Here is a 23,817-nt window from a genome sequence, read left to right as displayed (position 1 = left end):
CTAACTCCTAATCCCAAAACCTAACTCCAAACTCTACCCCCTAACTCCTAACTCTAACCCTTAACCCCGACCCTAATCCTATCTTAACCCCGACCCTAATCCTATCTTAACCCTAATCCAATCCTTTCTTTAACACTAACTCCTAACCCCTAGCCCCTAACTCCTATCTCTAACCCTTTAACACTAACTCCTAACCCCTAACCCCTAACTCCTATCTCTAACCCTTTAACACTAACTCCTAACCCCTAACTCCTATCTCTAACCCTTTAACACTAACTCCTAACCAGTGTTGTATAAAGTAGTAGAAAGCAATACTTGAGTAAAAGTACAAGTATCGTACTAGAAAAAGACTTCGGTAGAAGTGAAAGTCGCCTTTTAGAATATTACTCAAGTGAAAGTCTTAAAGTATCTGATATTTACTGTACTTAAGTATCAAAAGTCATTTTCTGATATTTAATGTACTTAAGTATTTGAAGTAAAAGTAAAAAGTAAAATTTCAGTGATTTTCCGGAGGCATAAGAGCAGGGGCAGTTCTAGGGTTTCAGCCCTCAGTGAGAATTTAAAACAAGAAGAGTTTTATATTATATATTATATGACTACACAGTAAGCCAAAAGTTATGGTATTATTTAATGGCAAAAGTGGACACCAAAATGTTATGCATGATGTAATGATGTCAGCCTCGAATCAGATCAGTTCATGTGTGTGTGCATTCTCTACAAACAGTGTGTCCAGTGAATGACGTCATTAATAAACAAATATTCACAAGACAAAGACCAAATCAATAAATGTTATTTTTATTTAGTATTGATGTGGCATTAATATTTTGTTTGTGCTACAACTCTGTTAATAAGAATAGTGACATTTCACTGCTTTTGGTTGCCGTCGTTATAGATAAACGCCTCTAGCTCCGACTGCGCGTGCACGCGGTGCGTACCTGAGCTTCTCCGTAGCGCATGCGGACGTGCAGTGACACTCTAGGAGCAGTGATTCGCCAAACCTCCCTTATTGCAGTCGCACACATTTCTTCTGATTTTATTTTGTAGTAACGAGTAACGAAGACGCTTAGTGGAAATATAACGGAGTAAAAGTATACATTTTATCTCGGAAATGTAGTGGAGTAAAAGTGAAAGTTGACATAAATTTAAATAGCGAAGTAAAGTACAGATACGTGACATTTCTACTTAAGTACAGTAACTAAGTATTTGTACTTCGTTACATTACAACACTGCTCCTAACCCCTAACCCTTAACCCCTAACTCCTATCTCTAACCCTTTAAAATAACTCCTAACCCTTAACCCCAGCGAACTCCTAAAACTAACCCCATTGTACCAGGATAGGGATGATCTCCTCAGGGTTCTTATCTTGCATTGGGACTCCATTTACCTCCCTGAGTTCATCACCTTCATGGATAAGACCTGAACCAAAAAAGGCCATGAGCAAACATCGAGTTGCAGGAGGATACAAAAAAAGGTCTAAGAGCAGAACTAAAGTCTTTCATTTAGTTATTTCATCACACATGAAATGATGCACACAGAAGAACCAGCTGTTCCCACCGCTTCTGTCTGCAGCTCCTCCTCTCATAACACGAGCCACGACGAGGGCACCGGTCAACCCGTCCCGTTTCACTGTGGCTCCCTGGAACACAGGAAACACTGAGATAATTAACATCACCAAAACAAACAAACATGGTTACGAAGGTTTGAAGTCAAACTGTAGAATAGACAGAGTGGATAAAACGAGAACCGGGCCTGTGCGTTCTGCTGTGTAACATTCATTCATTCATTCATTCATTTTCTACCACTTATCCGAACTATCTCGGGTCACGGGGAGCCTGTGCCTATCTCAGGCGTCATCGGGCATCGAGGCAGGATACACCCTGGACGGAGTGCCAACCCATCACAGGGCACACACACACTCTCATTCACTCACACACTCACACACTACGGACAATTTTCCAGAGATGCCAATCAACCTACCATGCATGTCTTTGGACCGGGGGAGGAAACCGGAGTACCCGGAGGAAACCCCCGAGGCACGGGGAGAACATGCAAACTCCACACACACAAGGCGGAGGCGGGAATCAAACCCCAACCCTGGAGGTGTGAGGCGAACGTGCTAACGTTATTTTTTTTCTTCTTCTATTTTTTACAAACAAATTAATAAATAAATAATTCAACAAAGAAATTACATTAAAAAAATAACCACATAGAGAAATAAACAGATAATTGTAAAAAATAAAAAATAAAAAAGTTTGAGACTAAGATTTAAGATTTAAAAAAAGCCCCTTTTTCCATCCTGCATTTTGCATCAAACAATGGATCGAATTAAAGGCAAAGCGATTCAGTTTAGCGGTCTGTACCTTATTCCGATTATCACTGTACACTAAACACATCGGTCGCAGATGTTCTGACAAACAGGATCCGAAATCTTGGATCGCGACAAAGTCTGCATGAGTTTTGAAATCATTTACAGAGAGTAAAGTACAGAAATCCAAACACTGCAGTGAAGCATAAAACCAAAGCAGAGAGAGAAAAAAAAAACGAACGAAGGAAATTCTGGTCTTGAAGTTTTGAGTACAGACGAGAAAAAAGTGTTGTTAAGCTCCTTCGACTTGTTGACATAACGCGTAAAATATTTGACGTGCGTCTTTTAAGCCACGTTAGAAGTAAATTAGCGCTCTGCGTGATGAATCGCACAGATTTTTTCGCCCCTGATTAATAAAAACACATTACAGAATGTTGTGCTTCATTTCTACATCCATTACCATGAGCTCACTTCACTTCAGCTTGTAGCCACTTGACACCGAGCCGCTCTGTAACACGTCTGTGTGAGAAAGCGTGTACTCTGTGGGCTTCTTCCCCTGTCGGCGCGTCAACGAGCCACCGTTACGAACATGGCCTCCTCAACCACAGCTGTTTAGGTTAAGCCCTCACACACGTCAACAGCTGGACGAGCTCTGAAAATAAATGCTCGTCCAAACCGTGGTGACAAAAACAGGCTTTGCGGATGAAAAGAGCCTCTAAGGGTAAATCTGTTCCGTTACTGCACCACGGTACACGATACTGCAGCACGGTACATATGGGAAGTAGGAAGCGGTAGCTCGGTGGTTAATGTGTCCGGCTACCGATCAGAAGGTGATGAGTTTGAATCCCAAGACCCTTAACTCTCAGTTTCTTAGCTGTATAAATGAGATAAATAATAATAGTCCCTCTGGATAAAGGCGTCTGACTAATAATGTAAATATACATTTACAATAAACACCCAGGACTGTAAATACTGATAAATATGTAGCTTGAAAAATACTCAGAACAAAAAAAAATACTAAGGAGAATAAATACTCAGGACAAATACTCTGAATGGTTAATAACGAAGGTGGTAAATATTTTGGATAGTCAATTCTCAGGATGATGAATATTAAATACTTAGGATAATAAATACTAAGGATAATAAATACACAGGAGGATAAATACTCAGGATAATAAATACTCAGGATAATAAATACACAGGAGGATAAATACTCAGGATAATAAATACTCAGGATAATAAATACTCAGGATAATAAATACACAGGAGGATAAATACTCAGGATAATAAATACTCAGGATAATAAATACTCAGGATAATAAATACACAGGATAATAAATACTCAGGATAATAAATACTCAGGAGGATAAATAATGAGGAGGATAAATAATGAGGAGGATAAATACTCAGGAGGATGAAATCTGAACATAAATACACAGGAGGATAAATACTCAGGAGGATAAATACTCAGGAGGATAAATAATCAGGAGGATAAATAATCAGGAGGATAAATACTCAGGAGGATAAATACTCAGGAGGATAAATACTCAGGAGGATAAATACTCAGGAGGATAAATACTCAAGATGTTAAATTCTGAAAACAATAAATACTCAGGACGAAAAATCCTAGAGACCATAAAGGCTTAACTTCCATTATGAGAAGCTCAGCATCTCCTCCATCTTTATACCACCTATCAGAGGGACTCTGAGGCCTCAGTGTTTACCTCCAGCTCGCAGTAGCGTTTAGAAAAGACACTCTGGGCACTGGACTGAGCTTGACTGAAACGACACGCTTGAACAAAAGCAGGACCCTTTTTTTTTTAGCTGGCGGCTGCTCGATTACTCATCATCAGTAAGAGGAGCGGGCAGCGGCCTACGCCGGGCTGATGGACTCCATATGTACTCGCACTTCTGATCCACTCCACAGTCCGACTTCGACTTTTTTAAAACACCTAATCACTCCTGGCAGTTCGTGGAGACCCAAGGGGCACGGAAAAGCTGCTGGTGAGAACCAAAGCCATATTTCTTAGTATCAGATTACCAAATTGTTAGCGAACAGATGACAGAGGGCCACTTCTACAGTGTATTAGACGTATTTAACGGCTTCACCTGGCGAAAGGACACTCGAGACGTCACCGGTGTTTAAAACGGCGTTTAATCCGGAACAGCTTTATTTTGCAAATCGACGGTACGACGGTACACGTGTGGGGGGAGGGGGGGATGTTTTCCCACTTCTCGGTGACTTACCATGTGTAAGTTTTACACTCTGATGAGTAAATCGAGGCCTCATCTCCGTTCCAGTCGTAACCGTGGCAGAAACAAGAACAAGCAGAGGGGAAGGGAAGAAAAACAAAAAGCGCCTGAGCATGTAGATGGCACACGTGGGGAAGAAAACGTGATCAACTTTCCTTTCTGCCTCTGGATTTCATAAAGCTCCATTCATAAATGACAAGCTCTCATATATCCGTCTCTCTTCCCTCTTCCCTCTCTCGCCAGATGTTAGGAGGAAAACAGTCACAATATTTAGAGCATTTTATTAGGATCGGAGCGCCGGCGGGTCAGTCGGAAAACGGCGTCGCGTTTGTGTGTTACTTTCTACATCCAGGACATACGAATCTGAGTAAGGCTGGTGTTTTTTTTAAAATTATTTTTATATATAAGTTTGAGAAAACACAAACGTGACTACAGACGGTTCTTTAGAGAGACGGAAAAAGGAATTGTTGAGGTTGTGCGGCGGAGCGTCCCTGTTATTACGGCCTCGATCTGTGCGGCTTGCTTATACTGCGATTTGAAACGTCCCTCGTAATATCTCCCAGATAACACGCGCTTCTCATATGGACCACATTTATTTTAGCTTTCATTAAAATAATTCCTACAAGAGACGGGGAAAGTCCGAGGCTCGACGGAAAGACGACGGAATGTACTGTACAAAAAAAAAAATGCACAAAAAAAACCCCCAACGATTCTATAGTGAACCCATTTGCATCCAAATGTGTGCAGAAATACAGCATTTTAAAGTGAAACATGTTTTTGGTGTCAATTTGAAATATTGTTATATTTTTTGATTTGATTTTTTTTTTTTATTCTTAAAAAAGAAAAAGTGAAATTTTCAAATTTTTCATTAGAGTGACTTTTTCGGATATTTCTAATAGTGTGAAAAACTGATATATAAGATACGAAAGGCTCGGGTGATGACTGAGAGACTTCTGCTGGTGTTTTTAAAAACTTTTTCGATAATTACATACTTAAGTTTACGTTATTTAATAGGTTAATAGTGAGAATGAGAAGTAATGAGAAGTAATAATTACATTCACTTGATGATTGATTTCGTGGGTGGCACGGTGGCTTAGTGGTTAGCACGTTCGCCTCACACCTCCAGGGTTGGGGGTTCGATTCCCACCTCCGCCTTGTGTGTGTGGAGTTTGCATGTTCTCCCCGTGCCTCGGGGGTTTCCTCCGGGTACTCCGGTTTCCTTCCCCGGTCCAAAGACATGCATGGTAGGGTGATTGGCATCTCTGGAAAACTGTCCGTAGTGTGTGTGTGTGAGTGAATGAGAGTGTGTGTGTGCCCTGTGATGGGTCGGCACTCCGTCCAGGGTGTATCCTGCCTCGATGCCCGATGACGCCTCAGGCTCCCCGTGACCCGAGGTAGTTCAGATCAGCGGTAGTGAATGAATGAATGAATGAATGAATGAATAAAGTTGAGGCAAGTAAATATTTTAGCGCCCCAGAAAAACTAACCAGTGGTTCTTTGCTTTTTATCAGTTGGATAATCCTGACCGAGTCTTCATCATCATCATCGTCGTCGTCGTCGTCGTCGTCGTCGTCGTCGTGGTCAGATTCCAGCGATGGAAGTTTGGGCTCGTAATCCTTCTGGGCCACGTGATCGTGCACCGCGAGAAGGTCCTGAAAAAGAGCTTCGTTTGAATAAGAGTGACTGCCAAAACCTTTACAAAAACAAGACGCCATTATGTGCTGTGGAAGAACACGAGAGCTTCTCGATAGAGGACTTTTTATTCCTCAGAATTTTGAACATGCAACACTTTTGCGGAGATGGGAATGAGCGCATATATATATATATATATATATATATATATATATATATTTAAAAAATAATAAAGTGGAGAACATCAAATGATCCAAGTAGCACTATATCGTTAAACCACTGAATGAATGAAGCTGTCACTGCTTAAGCTCCTGTACAGAAAGCTCTGCCAATGTCTTCTAAGGAGGAAAAGTATTTCTCTGTCCTTTGAGTCGTTGAGGAAGAGAAAACCCGAATCCCTGGGTCGTGTGATGTTTCGATTGGCTACGATGCAGGACACTATGGCTAGCATAGCCTTAATAATCAAGCTTCCCGAACATTTGCGTCGTCTCCAGTAAAAGCACATTCGCTAATGATTGATTTTCTATCCAAAGCACTTTTTTCGAGCTAGATACAAGAATCCTACCAAATAAGGAATGGATCGGTGCACATCTTTTTACCTCTGGAACTAAACAGACACGAAGCCTATTCGGGATATTAGGTGTGACTGATGCTGATGCTAATGCTATCAGGAAATCTCAGATAGTTGCCTGAACAAATGATTTGTAAGATAAAGTACTAAAAGTTGAAGCTGCATTGAAGCAAATAAGAAAGAAAGAAAAAATAATAATAATAATAAGGATAATAATAATAATAATTGCTTGGCTAAAAAATGGCAAGTGCAAATAAAAGAATCTGTTTTTCTTATCAGCTCATTTCATTTCCCACCGTTTCTCAAGGTGAACTTTGACCCAGTGAAATCCTGAACCTGAGGCGTGTGAAGCAAAGGAGTACAGAAACGTCTGTTTTTCACACTGCGCTGTTATTTATCAAGAATTATCAACAACATGATGGTGGTCTCACCGTCCTTACGTCCACCTGACAGCTCACATCTGCTTACTGTGTTATTATCGCTGCTAATCTCGCTAACACAAAGCTCGCTACAGTAACATTAGCTTACGTTAGCTGTTTGTTCACAAACAGAAAGGCACAGATTTCTGCTTGAGGAGTGTACAAGGGATCGAACCTTGGAAAAAAAAACACCAACAGGGATTAAAGGCAGGGTCTCCGATTTTTGAAAGCCAATGTTGACATATAAAATCACCAAAACAAACACGCCCCTAACCCAAATGGGTCCCACCCCTGTATCGATAGCTCCGCCCACACATACATACTGTACGTAACCCGGGCAACTAACAGAAAGAAACGTGTCTTTATCATAGCTGAAGGGAAGAACAATATGATTGTAGATAAACAAACAAGCAAAAATGCCACACAAGCATAATGATGTAAAGGACAAAGGCATATATTAGTTCTGTGTAACAAAGCAAAACCAACGTTACTCACCTATCGAGAAGGAAAAAAGCGCCTCGGCGTCTTAAGTAAAGTCGGCCACATATTCACAGGTCGGAGTTTCCCGAGTCGATAACTCCTGAGCTAAACGCTGTTACTACACAAAACGCGGTTGTAGCTGCCTCTCTACATTACTACGATAGAAAAGAGGTGTTATTTGTGTAGTAACAGCGTTTAGCTCAGGAGTTATTGACTCGGGAAACTCCAACCTGTGAATATGTGGCCAACTTCCTGCTCCTTCAGTTCTCTCCAGCGCTGGAAAGCTGATCCTATATTAACACGTCCTACTTCTTGTCCTTATCGTAAGTCTTTCTTCTCTTTCTTTCTTTGTTTTTATCCTCCATGTCGATGTTAAAACCGCTTTCTGCTAATGTCACACACGCGCACTGAACACTCTCTCTGTCGCATATTGACAAGCCCCGCCCCTTTCTGCTCATTGGCTACACATTTGTTTTGATTTTTGTTTTGATTTTTGTCTATTATTCGGCCCGACTCGGTTTTCTGAAGCATTTCTCACAAATCGGAGACCCTGCCTTTAAGTTCGGAATTTAAACAGAGAAGTTTGGAAACGTTACATTTCCCAATCACCTTTTTTTTTTCTTTCAATTCCAAGCTGTCAATTACCTTCAGTTGGGCCAGTGTTTAGTCGATGACAGATAAACTTGTTGCTACACCAAAAACTGATTCAGAACATAATAAGCCTGGGCTTTTGAGAAGGAAAAATTCTAAGTAGACCAGAAATGAATGTCAGTGTATTTGTACCGAAGTGACAGTTACAGTTATTGTGACACGATACTGAAGGGAAAATTCTAGACGAGTTTTAGTTTCATGCTTTTGCATGTAGTAATGATGTTAATCAGTGGCTGGTCAACCTGAGATTTTTCCGGCAACAAAACCCGAAGCCAAAGAGCAGTGATTTGTGTGTCATCTTGCTTCTTCTGCTTCTTCTTCTTCTTTCTTTTTTTTTTTTTTTCCACTGCTTGAGTTTATTTGGAAGCAGCTCCTCAGACCTTGATTGACACTTGGACGTACGGTTGGAAATGGAAAGGGAATGTAAAAGACTAATTGGGAATTAAGTTTGGAAATGAAGCGAGAATGGAAAAGCCCGATATCCATCCATTTTTGTTTTTAATTTACATGTTTATTTTCTATATCCTCTACTTTATTTTTTTAAATCATCCAAGAGAAGAACGTTTAGACAAAAGAACGTGATGTAGATTAAATTGTGAGTTACGTAGATACGTGGATTTCCTGCAAATCCTTATATCAGTTCATCATGTATTAGTAGTTGTTTATAATTTTATTCTCTTTCAGCTCAAATCCATCATACATCGTGATTAGAAACGTGCCGCTAGTCAACATTCTCCGCTTCGCTTCCATGTGTGTTCCGCTTTGTTCTTTGTTTATTTACTTCGCTGCGTATTTAAACTGACTAAGGGGGGGGGGGGCACGGTGGCTTAGTGGTTAGCACGTTCGCCTCACACCTCCGTCTCCGCCTTGTGTGTGTGTAGTTTGCATGTTCTCCCCGTGCCTCGGGGGTTTCCTCCGGGTACTCCGGTTTCCTCCCCCGGTCCAAAGACATGCATGGTAGGTTGATTGGCATCTCTGGAAAATTGTCCGTAGTGTGTGAGTGAATGAGAGTGTGTGTGTGCCCTGTGATGGGTTGGCACTCCGTCCAGGGTGTATCCTGCCTCGATGCCCGATGACGCCTGAGATAGGCACAGGCTCCCCGTGACCCCAGAAGTTCGGATAAGCGGTAGAAAATGAATGAATGAACTGAATAAACTGACTAAATCTCTAACCAATCTCATCTGTTCTGTGTTTTCCTCTTTGATTCGTCCATATATTTAAACCTTCGTGCGTCACGTCATTAACGTGAGGTATCACTGTTGTGTCCACGTGATCATCCTGTATCGATCATTGACTCAAGTTTCATGGTTTTGGACCGGTTTTTTTTTCACGTGTTTTCGCCATATACTCTGCTTGTTTTTATATTTTTTTCTTTCCGACTCCGTGTCTCGACCCCGACACGTGACACTCCCGTACCTGCACGTGAGGTTTCGATAACACGCACATCAATTCCGTAATCTCAGGTCTGGCCTCTAAAGCACGCAGTTCCTTCATTACCTACAAAAAAAGAGACATGAATATTGAGTTATCAGCACAAAAAGCACAAGTCTATACAACCTAAATAGACATAATTGCAGTGTAAACTGTTCCGATTTTTTTTCTTTCTCAGACGTGTATGTATAAGGAATTAGACATGTTTAATACTTGCATTGGCTCTTTTAACTCCGAGTCAGTCTAATACACCTACCAGAGCCAATAAAACACCATCACGCTTTATAAACGTCTCAGTGGCTGAGGATGAAAAATGACCCAAGAACGTATAAAACGATTGTTCGAACAAGTCACTACGTGATACGATTAAAAATACGATTTAAATTTCTTTTTAAAGCTAAAGTGTGTTTTGTGATTAAAAAAAAAACACTCTAAAGAAGGAGGGTCCCGATCCGCCCGAGTTAAACTGAGCTGAAATTAAATAATTATATGAGCTGAAGTTAATTAAATTATAATTAAGTTGTTTGCCCACGTTTTTACGACAGCAGGTGAAATTTAGTATTCTAAGTTGAATTTATTTCAAAATGTCTCACAGTGAACACTCGTAATTCACACGTACGAATTGGTGAGAGATTCACAATTTACTCCACTGACCACAGTTGATGTTAGCATGCTAGCTGGCTGGTTTTACGTTAGCATGTTATTTTTAGGGTTGCCACCTTCGATACAGAAAAATAAGGGACGCCTGCCGCAGCGGGGGCCACACCCCCCTCGGGGCCACGATGACCGCGGTCCCGATGGCGTGCCAGTGGTGGTATATCATAACTGAAAACATGTATTCATAAAACTATTAAGATCGATACCAATGGACATTATAATAAGATATCTGCTGATCATATGATTTGAGATCAGTGTGAACAGATGCACTCAGTCTCTCACCATCACAACTTAAGTTGTCATATCGAATACACGGCTATGACGATAATAAATATACGCCAACAAAGTGTGACTGAGAACATAAAAAATAAGCTTTTGGAGGAACTTGTGAGATGTGAACCATATTTTATTAACTTATTATTAAATTAACAGATCCATAACTTAGTAATCTTCCATGAACATCATGAACATAATAACATCAGTGGATGTATATCAGTGTATCAGATGCCATCGTCTCATATGGATTTTCTGTCCCGCCCTCCTCTGACTCTGATTGGCCGTGATTCATGGCCCGTAACCCTAAAACAAACCAATCAAACCAACGATGGCAACGAGTATTACCCGATCAGGGGTAGAATAGGACGTGTCTCCACACAATGCGGGTGGGGTGATTTGCATGGGATGCTGTATAATGTGGACCTGTATGTAAAATACGGGCCAAATCGCGTCCCGTGTTGATCTGATACGGGACGCGTCATTTTGCCTGTAGATGCGGGACGATTCCGTCTTTCCCGGGACGGGTGGCAACACTAGTGTGTTTTGCTCTTTTGCCTGGTAACTGTGACATCGCTGTTTTCACACTAGTGTGTTTTGTAAAAAGGAAAAGGCTTTAAATCAGTCAGATAACAATCTAATATTTGACGACGTTAATAAATCGGCTGTGATATGATCTTGATTCTGAAGGCAATCAGGAGCCTGTAGTTGGATTGCAGGTCATTTTTAAATGACGATCGAATCAAGAAGGATCTCACGTTATCGGTTATAATAATCGCTTTCTGATCGATTTCAATAAAATGACGATGATATTCGTTTGTTGTTTTGTTTGTGATTCGTTCCAATCTTTACAGATGAATGCGGTGACACAACCGGTCTGATTGTTTTACCCCTAATAATTACAGTACGCCCAGTCTTCTAATGTGGTAACTGCACCCCAAACCACACTGCTGTATGTGTGTGTGTGAAGGACGAGGGTGCAAATGTTCCAATCTTCTCCCGATGTTAGGACGAATCCACGTAGGTTCTGAGAGAGCATTTCCTCTCCTCTCCTCCACTCCTATTTCCTCTCCTCTCCTCTCCACTCCTCTCTCCTCCACTCCTCCTTTCCTCTCCTCTCCTCTCCTCTCCACTCCTCTCTCCTCCACTCCTCCTTTCCTCTCCTCCAAACTGTCCAGGACGGTTTCAGTTCTCTCTGAAGAGAATAGGGCAAAAGAAAAGAAGAGAGAAGAAAAGAAGAAGGGAAGAAAAAGGGAAGGAAGAAAAGAAGAAGGGAAGAAAAAGAAGAGAAGAAAAGAAGAAGGAAGAAAAAAAGAGAAGAGAAGAAAGAAGAAGGGAAGAGAAGAGAAGAAGGGAAGCAAAGAGAAGAAGAAAAGAAGATAAAGAGAAGGCAGAAAAGAAGAAGGGAAGGAAAAGAGAAGAGAAGAAAAGAAGAAGGGCAAGAAAAGAGAAGAGACGACAAGAAGATAAAACCAAGAGGAATCGAAGAAAAGAAGAAGGGCGAAAGACTTTCCTCCACTCCTCCTTTCCTCCCCTCTCCTCTCCTCCACTCCTCCTTTCCTCCCCTCTCCTCTCCTCTCCTCCACTCCTCCTCTCCTCCACTCCTCCTTTCCTCCACTTCTCCTTTCCTCCCCTCTCAATGCTTTTCTTCAGGTTACTCACAAGTAACTGTGGGAGAAACTTCCTGAAGAAATCTTACAACTTCAGCGATGGGAGAAAACATTTTCAGATGGAAAAAAAATAACACTGGATTTGACTCGCTCCAGAAACTGAAAAGCAACGGTGCTCTAAAGACGGCACTGAAATCCAGCCAGCCAATGGGACGGAAGGTCAGATAGGGTTAAACCCAATAAAGGCGAGCGTAAATATAGCACCACTGTTTGCGTTGCAGGTCAAAAGGCCAGAAGTCATTGAGAAAAGAAGCTGTTGGTGCCAAGGCTCCACCAACCAGGCTGGTCAGGCTCAGTGCGGTGCGGTTATGAACGTCACCAGACCTTACATTAACATGAAACTCGACACAGGGCTGTGAGCGGTGACATGTGGAAAAATGGTTTTAGCAGCTTAAAGCACCGAAATGTCCTTCGTGCTTGTAGCCAGCAGCCAGATGGAAAGCGATACGGCTCAAACCTGGTGCGAGCTCGAAATCCGCCACGAGCAGAACGGACTTCACATAATTCTTCGAGAAAGTATTAGCATCCAGATTGATATCTAAAGCACAGGTGTACGCTATTGAGATAGACATGCTAAGTTCATCAGAAGAAGTTCTACAGAAGCTGTCCTTTTCTTCAAGGAGATGTTGGATAACGTTCTATCCAAAGCCCTTCCCCTCCGAGAAACGGGAAGAATTTTAAAGAAGTTGCTGTATGTCGCATGAAGACAGCTTCATGAGATGGATTCGCTTCGATCACAAGCTTAAATTTCAGTCACTGAGAATTACATGTTGACCCGCTGTGTGTGGATTGGCTTTGTAAATTGCCCCAGGTGTAAATAGATGGTGTAATTCTCTGAATAAAACAGTCGATTCATTCATTTTATTCGTTTGTTTGTTTGTTTTGTTTGATCATTCATTCTCTCCACTCACCCGCCCAGGATAATCGAGCTCCTACCGTTGGATCTATAATCAGTAACGTTCACGTTAAAGGTCCCTTAATTAACAATATTTACTGCATTAATTAACAAACACAAACCAACCAATAATACAAACAAACAAATGTCAGAACGGCTAAACAAAGTAAACAACTTTACCCCCTGGTGGTGTGAACATGATTATTACACCACTTACATTTTGTTTGTTTGTTTGTTTGTTAGTTGATTATTATGTTTTTATTTTTCTTTCATTTCTCTTTCTTTCTTTCATTTATTGATTTTTTTTTTTTAAATGTATTTTCTTTATTGTTTTTCTTTTGCATTTTTTTCTTTCTTTTCTTTTTTTCAGGTTATACAGTTTGTTTGTTTATTTATTTGTGGTTTTTGTCTTTGTTTTCTTTCTTTCTTTCTTTCTTTCTTTCTTTCTCTTACATATATTGTTTTTTTGCTTCATCTTCATCTTTTATTTATTTATTTATTTGTTTATTTGTTTGTTTGTTTGTTTGTTTGTTTGAAAACTTCTTTCTTTCTTTCTTTCTTTCTTTCTTTCTTTCTTTCTTTCTTTCAATTTATTCATGGAAGAAAACAGCTAGTGGTTTATTCATGTTCAGGTCTCTGGAGCCATGTCTCACCTGGTGTACCAGATGTTCAGCGTGCTCCTGGATGGGTGCTGGTTTCTCGGTGTTGAACCTCTGCAGCCTCTCATGGAGCTGTGGAAAGAAAAACTGTAGGAAGAAGCTCCATAGGACCTTAACACCATCTGACCTCCTGACCTGTCTGTCTGTCTGTCTGTCTGTCTGTCTGTCTGTCTGTCTTCCGTCCTTCCTTCCTATCTTCCTCCCTCCCTTCCTTCCTGCTTGCTCTCAGGGTCAACATGACCTGAATATCTTCTCTGTAATAGAAATATTACCATTAATAACGGTTTTCTGTGTTCATTAAAAAAAGAAAAAAAAGAAAGAAAAAAAAACGCATGCTAACCGCCACACGTTCCATGCTGGAAAAATCATTGAGCTGCTGCTGATTTACGTTCAGTAGAAATTTAAACACGGGGCATTTCGACCCAAACAGGACGTAACGGTTAACCGAGTGGGTTCGCGTTGGGTTATTAAGAAAGTGCAATAAGAATAAAATATATATGAGGATTATTATAGGCTGGAGTGTGGATGGTTAATTCGTTGAGCAGAGACGGAGCTAAATCAACCTCAGAACAACAAGCCGGCAAGTTTAGGGGCTTAATTATGACCTGTCTGTCTGTCTGTCTGTCTGTCTGTCTGTCTGTCTGTCTGTCTGTCTCTGAGTCCAGGACAGCTAAATCAGGTGTCATTAGGCAGGAAATCACCAAACCGTCCTGGACTCTACTCGTACAGCTAGACACCTCGACTCTGGAAGCGTCCGTCTCTCAGACAGTGATCATATTTACACTCTCAGTGATCATATTTACAGCCCTCGTGTAACGCCGGGCTCGTATTTAAAAGACAGCCTGGATAAAAAGAGCATGTTTTATAACAGCTGGATTTAGGAAAACAATGTCAGAGCTTTTTCTTCTCCATAGACGAAGCCTCAGGCCAAGTCACAGCCACATGCAGGCCGCAGGCAGCGCAGCGCTTCTCTCCCGAGGCCGGATGTCTGAACCGAGTCGACATCACTGCACATAAAACTTCCTCCGCATTCTGATCGTGTCACATACTCAGCCTTCCGCCAAATCTCACACCTCATATACATACAGGCCAAAGTATATCAACTGATTCCTGAAAAGACTTTTTTCCCTCTTGAACATTCAGCCACACGAAGGAAACGGGGAGCAGCCCAAATTTACTCATCCAGCAGGTAAGCTCTTCTACTGAGTGTATAACTCCAGGGTGAGAAGAAAAGATGAGAGGAGAGGAGGGGAGAGGAGAGGAGAGGAGAGGAGAGGAGGAGTAGAGGAGTGGAGGAGAGGAGAGGAGGAATGGAGGAGAGGAGGGGAGAGGAGAGAGGAGAGGAAAGGAGAGGAGAGGAGAGGAGGAGAAGAGGAGAGAAAAGGAGAGGAGGAATGGAGGAGAGGAGGAATGGAGGAGAGGAGGGGAGAGGAGAGAGGAGAGGAAAGGAGAGGAGAGGAGAGGAGGAGAAGAGGAGAGAAAAGGAGAGGAGGAATGGAGGAGAGGAGGAATGGAGGAGAGGAGGGGAGAGGAGAGGAGAGAGGAGAGGAAAGGAGAGGAGAGGAGAGGTGGAAAGGAGGAGAGGAGAGGAGGAGAGGAGGGGAGAGGAGAGAGGACAGGAGAGGAGAGGAGAGGTGGAAAGGAGGAGAGGAGAGGAGAGGAAAGGAGAGGAGAGGAGAGGTGGAAAGGAGGAGAGGAGAGGAGAGGAAAGGAGAGGAGAGGAGAGAGAACAGGAGAGGAGAGGAGAGGTGGAAAGGAGGAGAGGAGGAAAGGAGAGGAGAGGAGAGGTGGAAAGGAGGAGAGGAGAGGAGAGGAAAGGAGAGGAGAGGAGAGGTGGAAAGGAGGAGAGGAGAGGAGAGGAGAGGAGGAAAGTAGGAGAGGAGGGGAGAGGAGAGAGGACAGGAGAGGAGAGGAGATGAGGAACGGAGGAGAGGAAAGGAGGGGAGAGGAGACGTGGAGGAGAGGGGAGGAAAGGAGGAGTGGAGGAGAGGAAAGGAGGAGTGGAAGAGAGGGGAGGGGAGGAAAGGAGGAGTGGAGGAGAGATGAGTGGAGTTGAGGAGAGGAGATGGGTGTAGGAGAGGAGAGGAGAGGAGAGGAGAGGAGGGCAGAACGGGAGAAAAAAACGAGAAGAGAAGTGAGGAGGAGAGGAGAGGAATGTTAAGAAAGAGAAGAGAAAGGAAGAAATGGCAAGAGAAGAAACACATAGAGGAGAGAAGTTCAAAGGAGATTGTTCTTTATTTATTTATTTATTGCTTGTGTGTTTGTTGTCTTTCTTCTTTCGTCACTCTGTGACCATCACGTCACCCTGTGACCATCACGTCACCCTGTGACCATCACGTCACCCTGTGACCATCACGTCACTCTGTGACCATCACGTCACCCTGTGACCATCACGTCACTCTGTGACCATCACATCACCCTGTGACCATCACGTCACCCTGTGACCATCACATCACCCTGTGACCATCACGTCACTCTGTGACCATCACGTCACGACCATCACGTCACCCTGTGACCATCACATCACCCTGTGACCATCACGTCACTCTGTGACCATCACGTCACCCTGTGACCATCACATCACCCTGTGACCATCACGTCACCCTGTGACCATCACGTCACTCTGTGACCATCACATCACCCTGTGACCATCACATCACGTCACCCTGTGACCATCACGTCACTCTGTGACCATCACGTCACTCTGTGACCATCACATCACCCTGTGACCATCACGTCACCCTGTGACCATCACATCACCCTGTGACCATCACATCACGTCACCCTGTGACCATCACATCACCCTGTGACCATCACGTCACCCTGTGACCATCACATCACCCTGTGACCATCACATCACGTCACCCTGTGACCATCACGTCACTCTGTGACCATCACGTCACCCTGTGACCATCACATCACCCTGTGACCATCACGTCACTCTGTGACCATCACATCACCCTGTGACCATCACGTCACCCTGTGACCATCACATCACCCTGTGACCATCACATCACGTCACCCTGTGACCATCACGTCACTCTGTGACCATCACGTCACCCTGTGACCATCACATCACCCTGTGACCATCACGTCACTCTGTGACCATCACATCACCCTGTGACCATCACGTCACCCTGTGACCATCACATCACCCTGTGACCATCACATCACGTCACCCTGTGACCATCACGTCACTCTGTGACCATCACGTCACCCTGTGACCATCACATCACCCTGTGACCATCACGTCACTCTGTGACCATCACGTCACCCTGTGACCATCACATCACCCTGTGACCATCACATCACCCTGTGACCATCACATCACATCACCCTGTTACCATCACGTCACCCTGTGACCATCACATCACCCTGTGACCATCACGTCACCCTGTGACCATCACGTCACCCTGTGACCATCACGTCACCCTGTGACCATCACATCACGTCACCCTGTGACCATCACGTCACTCTGTGACCATCACGTCACCCTGTGACCATCACGTCACCCTGTGACCATCACGTCACTCTGTGACCATCACGTCACCCTGTGACCATCACATCACCCTGTGACCATCACATCACCCAAACATAAAACCCTGCTACCTTTTCACAGCTCCACAGTAAACTGTGTCCTTTTCCTTTTATTCCTAAACATTTCCTATAGAATCCTGACCGACTCTCTATACAAATACATAGCAGTGAACTTGGACGGAAGAAGAAGTAAAAAAAATTTGTGTTCTCAGCTGAGATGATCTCGGAGTATGTGTGGAACTCGCTCGGTGCCCTGAGGCTCACTATATCAACTTTATATATTTCAGCCTCGGGCAGAAGTGTTTAGGTCATAAATAATTTCCCAGCTCGCCTCCCGTGAGCCTCTCACCAATCCAGTGAACACTTGCTCTCTAAGGATGCTTGAGCAGGTGTGTGTGTGGGGTGTGTGTGTGGGGGGGGTGTGTGTGTGTGTGTGTGTGTGTGTGTGAGAGAGAGAGAGAGAGAGAGAGAGAGAGAGAGAGAGAGAGAGAGAGAGAGAGAGAGAGAGAGAGAGAGACAGAGAGAGAGAGAGACAGAGAGAGAGAGAGACAGCTCACAGGCTTGTCTTGGAAAGTGAAGACGTTGTGCAGATGATCAGTCAGGTGTGTAGATGAGCTCGTTAAGGCAAGGCCACGCCCACAATTCTGCAATTCTCATCTTCATAAAAGATTCACACATAACGTTGGTTATTCAGGCTCAAATCGATTAAAAACAAAGAACCCAATCTCACACTAATCACATCAAAAGGTGTGTTCAGTCCACAAGGTTTACAGCTTCATCTCAGACTGGAATAAAAGCTCTGACACTGGAGACTCCTTCCATACAAGCAGGCAAGGAATCGTGCCTGAGTAGGAAATTATTGCCCCCTGAAATGGCAAAATGTCTATCAGATATCTTTTAGCAGATCAAGCAGCATCTTCTGTCCAATCAGAGTCCAGGTCTTGTAGGTTGGGAAGCAGTTAGCTATCGGCTTTGTTGAACTCACCACAACGCTTCGCTATATTATAATATTATTATAATATTATTAATTATGTAGCTACTAAAAGGCTGGATGACCAGACCGCCCCTTTAAAAAACAACCAAAAAAACCTCAATTTTGCATTTTTCAGCAATTTGTATATGTTTGCTGATTCCTTTTATGAAGAAACTGTGCTCGGATTTTAAACGACAGATTATTTACCTTGATGACTACATGCAGCGAATTAGCCATTAGCATGTCCTGAAGAAAACTGCTCTCCTCAGTAGCATCCATGTAAGGCTCCAGTCTATATAGCAGAGTGACTAGCATGCTGCATGCACCTAGAAACACAAGTTGTAGCAAACACACACACACACACACACACTTTGTCTAAGTGTCTTGTTAACATAAGCAACAAAAAGTTCCGGCTAACCGTTTACGCTGAATCTGTTTGATATCAAACTTATATGAGTTCTGACGTTTCAATAAACCAACCTGACCCGTAAAACGATCCTACCGCTCGAGACAGCCGGAGGAGCGTAACGTCCAGAAATACTTACTATTTAACAAAACGAATAGTGAAAGATTTTCAAAAAGTTATTCGCTAGCTAAAAGAAGCTACTGTAGTCTGTGAACTGGCATCGCGTAAATCCCTTCATTTCAATATTAACCGTCTAGATTTAGTTCTGAGCAAAACAGAAGACAAGATTGAACATTAGGGATGAATTGTAAAACTTTTTATTGGGTTTCAAGTTTATTTATAATGCTGTTCAGTAAGATCGTAGTTCATTTCACGCGTCTAGTAATTTTGTAATACTAGAGCTTTCTGGCCATGAGCTTCAGAATTGTGGCTTGGTTGGTTCTTCACAATTATGTCTTTCTTATGTCCAGCAGAAGAACCGATCTTTAAACATAGTGACTATATTTAGACACCAGATTTCAAAACTAGCACAAGATAAAAAAAAAACTTGCAAATGCTATTTGTTAGAAAGTACTAACTAAACTCACTGGATATGAAGCGTGTTCTTCTGGCCCCAAGCTTCGGAATGTTGGCTCGATCGTACCGTACATCCAGCTTGAAAATTCCTATCTTATTCTTCTCTGCTTTAGTCCTCAATAGAGAGACAGGAGTAAAGAAAATGTCCTGGATTCCTGTCAGCACGTTTTCGCAATTTTTACGATTCCAGGAGCACATGGTGCGCTCGCTAAGGAAAGGGAAAATTGGACTGCTCTTCCACTATCCCGACTCATAAGAGGATTGTTCAAGTGGCAAAAATAAATCATTATGCACGCCGACGCTCGTCTGGTCTGCCAATCATTTCCTTGAATTATTCAATTTAATTTAAGGAAAAAGGTACCAAGATCTGCCACTCTCCAAAGAAGGCTATGGAGCAAAATTCCAGACTGCAAAATTCAGGGCTTCCAAAAGTAACAAATCTCCTCATTAACCTCGCCAGTAAAGCTGATTTGTATAAACATGGATGGATGTGTGCGGCGAGTGTGGTACGGACATCCCAGGTGTTTGTGTACTGCGGAGATCCAGATTTACAGCTATGGTCTCTGAAGGCTTTTTTTAAGCCTGGCTAACTCCCTACACTGTAGCTCTTTCTTACTCCTAAGTGCAGGCCTATATCACACGTGGTCGTCCCTCCACAGCGAGAACCAGCTGCAGTCCACCTGCTCAACTCCTCCATGTCTGATTTAAGGCCAAACTCCATCCAAAATGCTAAAGATGTTAGCATTAATAGGTCAAGTCAGCTGGACTTGTACAGTAAATGCCTCATATTGTCTCGTATAGTCTGTTTTGGCTCGTATAGTCCAAGCTAAACGTATAGTGTTATTTACGTCTGTACTTTTGAGAGTCACCAACACCTGGAACCGAATTCCTTGTGTCTGTCAACACACATGGCCAATAAACCTGATTCTGATACCAGTTCAGCAGGGTTCATACATCCTACTGATAAGAAACTGGTGGAGAACTTTAGATAAGAGGTAGAATATATTCAGGTCCACTCTCAACTCATTGACTAAGAAACAAGCCATCGCTTTCTATCTATCAGTTTCAGGAATTGGCTCGTTTCTGCGTCCATCCAACTTCCTCCGTCGGTCTGCTCAACATTGCTCCTTTCAGCCAAAATTCTCACTATGGATCAATACTATCCATCCATCCATCCATCCTTCTCTCCAGCATGTTCAACGTTTCTCCATCCATCCATTTGCCTCTACAATCCCATTTGATATTCCTCCATCCATCCTATCTTCGTTCCACCATGTGTGATATCTCCTCATCCATTCACTCATATCTTCCAACCCTCTGAAACATGTATTCATCGATCCAAAGTTCTTTCTTTACACAGTTTGATATCCCTCTATTTATCCATTCTTCTCTCCTGCTTGATATCCCTCTATCAACATTTCTTCATCCGGACAATCTAATCCACCATCCCGAGTTGATATCCCTCCATCCATCCAATCTACATCCCAACATGTTTCATATTCGTCGATCCATCCATGTATCCATCCGTCGATCCATCCACTCTCATCTACCAACCTTCTCTTCATCATCAAGAGTGTTTGATATTCTCCATCCATCTGACATTTTTCCAAGCTCTTTGATATATCTGTCTATCAAACCTTCTCTACTGCTTTTCCATCTATTGACCCTCAGTCCATTATACTGACCAGCTCAATATCTGTCCATCCATCTGCCCCCCCTCTACAAAACATGTTCATTTCAATCCACCAAACATCACCTCGTAACCTACTTAGTGTCTCTCCATCCTCCTGACCTCTCAATCTGACCAGTTTTGACACCCTTTCATCCACCCAACCTCCTAACTTTGGCTGCTGAATTACATTTTGTGATCATACGGTTCATATTAAACATTTTTAAAAAAAAACCCGACAACCTCAGACCGAATTTCTGGCTTGCACCGTGTTGTAGCAGAACCTTCACAATTTATTTCGATTCTATTATTACAGGCTGAGTGAAAACTTACTGTGGTGATGCGTAGACGTGCACATCATTTCTTCAGAATGCTGAAGGTTGGGAAGAGAGCGGGATTCATTATCTCAGTGCATGCAGAAAACAAAGTGTACTAATGATAAATCTGACAAATGCTTTAGCGGTGAACTTTAGAGTGCAGCTCATAAATATAAAACAATCAGAAACAGGCGTTGGCTAAAAACGATGATACGGAGCTGATCAGAAATGAGACTAATAAATGAAAATGACATAATTTCCTACTTACGTGCTTTGTGGTGCAAAAGCCAATACGTGTTTGGTACCTGACGTTTATTTCTTTGATGTGTTTAAACTATTTAAAGTTTCACCAGTTCCATATTTCACTTTTTTTTCAATGACAATACTTCCACCTGGTGCAGAAACTACGCCATGTCATACGGAGAGTTATAATTTCGCAAGAATGCTTCAACCTCTCATATCACTACTTGTGGGTATGTTGTACCTTTAACAGTAGATAAATTGAGTTTATTTATGCTATTAAATGAATCTAAGATGATCTCAAGCCTTTTCGTTTTTTCATAGGAGAAATTGTGAAGTAGTAGAAATGCTTCAAATTGGACCTGGAGTTCCCTAGGAAGTCTAAGAAGATCTAAAATCAGCATATAACCTGACTTCAGTGCCACAATATTGATATAGCTATTAATTATGCTTTAGGCCTATGAGGATTCTAAGCTATATGACATCATAATACATATTAAAACCACAGACAAATGTTTAATCATGCGAATGTTCAAAACTTATTATTTAACCTCAGATGTGAAGGTACAGGTTCAATAATGATAACGCAACCTTCAGTGATTTATTCACTTCCCAAAGCCTAAAGAATATTAATATTAATGTAAGCCTTGTTCTATACCATTCATATCCATATCCATACACCGTGTACTTGCACTGACGCTTATTAATGGGAATTTCTTTCCTTTATACACATTCTGTCATGATATTTGATGTGGATCTAAATGTCTAGATTGTGCATATCACACAACACCTTTTATCTTATTGTGCAAAGTGTTAAAATCAGAGAATTGCAAAGAAAGACTTACTTACAATCCAGGGAGCTGATTCTGAATGGAGTCTCACTGGTTTTGCCATCAATTCACTTATCAATACTGACCCAGTTACAGAGACACAACATCAGCCCCGAGATCCATATACTGTACCTCACCTAATAAATACAACATCCGATGACTAATTAAGGAGTTCTCTATGATTTCTGTGCTTTTGTTCAATTTTAATTAGTTCAAATGGATTAAAATGAATTTTAAAACACAACTGTTCTTTTATTGTTTCCTCCACATCATTCCAATGCCAATGCAAGTCTGGAGTCGAGTCTGAAACTGATTCCAGGAGTTCCAGGTGAAATTACACACAGTAATTCAATAATTTAGAGAAAAACTAAAACTTCTATTTTACTAAAATTTGGATTTGTTCTTTATACAAACTTGATTCCTCTGGCTCATTTAAAGACTTGGGTTTTTAAAAAAAAAAAAAGAAAGAAAGAATCAGACTCAATAGCAGGAATATGTGTTTATGCAGCTCACTGAAACCGATTCCAGGTTTTCCAGGCAAACCTACGATTCAACAAAATATTCGAATTCGAAAAAATCGAATGAGTCGTTTTGCGAACTGAATCCTACGAATCGTTTAAAATCGTAGATCGTTTTTTTTATTTTTTTTATCACAGGACTTTTGGAATCGACTCTGAATCAAATTCCAATTCTTCACTTAAAGTCCACACATTGATGATCGCTTTGAAAAAAAAAGGTCAAATTCACTATAATTATCATTCGTGGTGTGTTTGTAGATTTTATACTTGCTGTTGTTCAGAATTAACAACGGCCTTCATATAGATTTATGCTGTTTTACCGTTGATGACGTTTTTATTTACAATTCACGTTGTTGTTGTTGTTGTTTTTTACAAAGTAAATGAAGGTTGTTTTTTTTCCGTCAGATTAGCGTCGGATTATCAGAATTGATCCCTTTACATAGTACATTTGATTCGTCACTGTGTGGAATCGATTCCCTGAGTCAGTGAGTTACTTTGGTGAATCGTCCATCACCGTTGCGTGGCGCTAGTGAGTAAACCGAAGAGATGATGAAGATGATGGACCGTCGGCTTTCTCCCGAATAGCAAAGCGGCTTTACAACTTTTCACTTTTTCCTTTAGTATTTTATATTCATCCTGAGACACTTAGTGAGGCTTTAGATCAATCTGAGCGTTAAAACTCGAACTGTAACGCTCACATTAAACACGGCTTTAATGGTAATGCATGCACGGAAACAGCCGAGACTCACTGATGGGTAAACACAACATTTTTTACCTCAACATTTATCAGGTTTTTATTTCGTTTTATCATCCTGAGCCCGAATTAGTTCACACTCTGGGGTCAGGGAAAAAAA

At 42.0% G+C, this 23,817-nt stretch overlaps 2 protein-coding genes across 4 annotated transcripts in view; one reads left to right on the top strand and one right to left on the bottom strand.

Moving 5' to 3' along the window:
* The window catches only part of mpp7b (MAGUK p55 scaffold protein 7b), a 58,056-nt gene extending 36,604 nt beyond the window's left edge, over window positions 1-21,452 (bottom strand). Inside the window, exons 1-7 of the mRNA XM_047806332.1 lie at window positions 21,392-21,452; window positions 18,615-18,733; window positions 13,892-13,969; window positions 9,729-9,809; window positions 6,047-6,211; window positions 1,556-1,637; window positions 1,332-1,417 (exon numbers count right to left, since the gene is read on the bottom strand). Of these exons, the coding sequence (XP_047662288.1) occupies window positions 1,332-1,417; window positions 1,556-1,637; window positions 6,047-6,211; window positions 9,729-9,809; window positions 13,892-13,969; window positions 18,615-18,733; window positions 21,392-21,419 (639 nt within the window). The 5' untranslated portion in view covers window positions 21,420-21,452. The remainder of the gene's footprint in view (window positions 1-1,331; window positions 1,418-1,555; window positions 1,638-6,046; window positions 6,212-9,728; window positions 9,810-13,891; window positions 13,970-18,614; window positions 18,734-21,391) is intronic.
* A 2,004-nt stretch (window positions 21,453-23,456) lies between these two features.
* wacb (WW domain containing adaptor with coiled-coil b) overlaps window positions 23,457-23,817 on the top strand; it is a 10,485-nt gene continuing 10,124 nt past the window's right edge. For all 3 annotated transcript variants that reach the window (XM_047806327.1, XM_027166101.2, XM_027166100.2), the window contains exon 1: window positions 23,457-23,718. In XM_047806327.1, the coding sequence (XP_047662283.1) occupies window positions 23,688-23,718 (31 nt within the window). In that variant the 5' untranslated portion in view covers window positions 23,457-23,687. The remainder of the gene's footprint in view (window positions 23,719-23,817) is intronic.

Source organism: Tachysurus fulvidraco, chromosome 22 (genome assembly GCF_022655615.1).
Source record: "Tachysurus fulvidraco isolate hzauxx_2018 chromosome 22, HZAU_PFXX_2.0, whole genome shotgun sequence".
NCBI lineage: Eukaryota > Metazoa > Chordata > Actinopteri > Siluriformes > Bagridae > Tachysurus > Tachysurus fulvidraco.
The sequence above is the reverse complement of the archived record's forward strand: the minus strand, read 5'-3'. Positions and strand labels throughout refer to the sequence as shown.